Genomic DNA, 2,882 nt, shown 5'->3' on the forward strand with positions numbered 1-2,882 from the left:
TGACAAAATGCCCTGCACAGCACCCATAGTGCTATAAATGGAGTGGAATGAAGTACATTTGAACACACATATATTATGTCATAGTTGGAGCTACCAGAGGAGCGGGTTTAGGAAAAGCAGCAAAGCTGATGTCTCTGGTTACTGGATGGAATGCGGCATTCCTCTCAAGGTGCTCCCATATAAGCCTTCTCCGCTCCTCAGTTGCGGCTCGTTTCTCTTCCTCCTCTTGGAAATTTTTCTGACAAGCCAACAGCAGCTTCTGATCCATGTCAAAGAACATTTTCCTGACATTCATTGTAACATTCAGAACCGATTGGTTCCAATGCAAACGAGCATTCCTTTCGAGAGCTGGATATATGATTGGCAAGATAACTTGGTGGTTTTGAGAGATCAAACCGAACAAGTGCTCATTGTTCCACAGGAATAAGGCTCTTTCAGCAACCTGTAAGCAGGAATAATATTCTTAGTTTCTAGGCTAGGAGTGTATGAATTGTAGAATAAATCATGTCACAAACAAAAACAACAGGTTTCTCCATCTATCAGCGCATGGCGCATATAAGTGTTCTGCATCTGCAAAGCTTTATATACATACAAAGAAACAAAATCTCCAACAAACAACATAAGGAGAAAGGAAAGAATGTATTTTGCATTGGTGTGATTACTCAGCATTATCCCTTGTGGCCAATTAAATAGCAGCTAAATCCAAGTGTGAAGAATCTCTGAAGGGAATTCTTTGAGCAAAATATAATTTGAAAATGGATACAACAGAACATATCTTGGCAGTAAATGTGATGCTGGTTCGAAAGACAAATACCACCCACAAGAATGCAAGAGATTCTCAATTGAAATAACTCCCTGAACTAAATGAGTGTTCTGACAACCAACTATAAGCGCTATAAGCTAGTAAAGAAACTTAATGAAACAACAAACACTGGCAATAGGATATATTGCAGATTGATATCCTGGGACAAAATTTCACCTGAAAATGAGAGCTATTCAAGCAGTGTGCAACCCTCCGAAACAATGGGACCATGCACTTCTGGAATTCAGGCATTTCTGTCAATTCCAGCACCTCCTCCAACTCCCCCAAGAACATCATCTCCTTCTGACTGTTCGTCACTGGCCAGTACTTCAACAGGCCTCTGATCACAGTCCCTGAGAGCTTTGGTTCCTTGTCAATAAACTGTGTAATGCAGTATGTCAACTGCGGCAGATACATGCCCACTGTCTTCGGTTTATGAAGAGGAATCAATGCCTTCCACAGAAATAACTTATGCTCCTCCTTCAGTGGTTTCGCAAACCCACTAATCACACTCCCAAACACCTCCAAGAGTTCGGCAATCCCATTGTGACGATCAGCCTCGGATACAAACCTATAGAAGATATTGCTCACAGCCTTGCGGATGAAGGGCCGATTACCCATGAATTTTCCATATATCCTATGCAATACTGTCTTCAGGCAATCCCTTTCTCTAGGATCATCGGAATCTAACAAATCAAGCAGCCTAGAGATGAACGAATTGTCCATGTACTTGCGAGCCACCTTCACATCAACGACAGGAGAGGTGACGAACCGTAGGAGCAGCTCGTACACGACCTGTAAGTGGTACCATGAGGGGTCAAAGAACGGATCGTCCTCGTCGGCCTCGGCAGCTGCCCCGGTGCCTGGCCGGACCTTGGGCGGGAAGACCCTGAACAGGTTGATGGCGAACATACGCACACAGGCCGAGACCATCGCCTCCGTGAGGGGCTCCTCCGCCGTGCCGAGGCAGTCGACGAGAGACATGAGCACCTGCCGCTTTCTCTCCCTCTCCGGAGAGTCCCGGCCCCGGTCGTTGGAGAAGTCGAACAACACGCAGCAGACGTTCAGCTTCCGGAGGAACACGTCCTCCCTTGTCTCCCCCTCCGCTCCGGCGATAGCCGCGAGCGGAGGAGACGCCCGCATCGAGTCCCACTGCCTCCCATTCACGTCATACGACGTTGGGGACTTGGGCGGCGGAGATCCCCAGCCCCCGCCTCCGCCGGATTTCGGCGACTTGCCCGATAGCTTACCAAGGAACTGCTTCCACATGGCGGCAGCAGGCAGTCCGTAGCGCCGACCCCCCTCGCTTAGACACCCATTTCAAGGAACCATGGACGGACCAGGGAGAAGTAAACCCACTACCCGCCACCCACCCAGGACACGCAGCGGCAAAGCAAATCTTGCAAGGCAACGAACCGGGTCGGCTGCCGCGACCCGTGCAGCTGTCGGGGCGCCGCTCACAGACCCCGCAATGGCTGTGTGGGGGTTTTAGATCCGGAGGCGGGACGCCGAGGCCGCCGCCATGGATGGGATCTCGGAGGAGGGGGGCAGAAAGTGCAGAGCCTTTGGCGTTTTGGGCGGAATCGCAGTGGGAGCCGAGCGGGGGAGAGGAGCTGGAGTTTACAGCTGTTTGCGGGGAACGATGGCCACCGGAAGAAGGAAGGGGTGGCAGGATGCATCTCGGCCGTCCGTTTGGGATTGGATTCCCATCTATCGCCCGATGGAAGGTTTTGAGGTTTCGTGTGGTCTGAACAGAAAATGTCTGTCCTTCTTTGATTCACAAGATTGCAAAATCACAGAAATAGAAAACAGAAATGTAGTGCGCGAACCTTGGAGCAAAGTTGGTTGCCATGTCACAAAAAAAAATCGTTCGATGAGAAGTGGTCTACGCACGAACAATGCGTTATATGAGTTTGGTTTGTGCCAGTGAGACGACCATCAATATTAATGGGGAGTCCCTTCCGTTCTTTAGAAATTTCAGGGGTCAGGCAAGACGACCCTATCGCCCTGCTTTTGTTTAACATAGTCGTGGACGCATTGGCCCTCATCTTAGAAGGTGCTAAGATGGCTCGTCACATCA

General features: G+C 49.5%; 1 protein-coding gene across 1 annotated transcript in view; it reads right to left on the reverse strand.

Annotated features, from left to right (window-relative positions):
- LOC123180690 (serine/threonine protein phosphatase 2A 57 kDa regulatory subunit B' kappa isoform) overlaps window positions 1-2,435 on the reverse strand; it is a gene marked incomplete in the record, with an annotated part of 7,653 nt that extends 5,218 nt beyond the window's left edge. The window contains 2 exon segments of the mRNA XM_044592803.1: window positions 1-442; window positions 980-2,435. Coding sequence (XP_044448738.1) covers window positions 74-442; window positions 980-2,071 — 1,461 coding nt within the window.
- Between the last annotated feature and the right edge of the window lie 447 nt (window positions 2,436-2,882).

Source organism: Triticum aestivum, chromosome 1D, assembly GCF_018294505.1.
Source record: "Triticum aestivum cultivar Chinese Spring chromosome 1D, IWGSC CS RefSeq v2.1, whole genome shotgun sequence".
NCBI lineage: Eukaryota > Viridiplantae > Streptophyta > Magnoliopsida > Poales > Poaceae > Triticum > Triticum aestivum.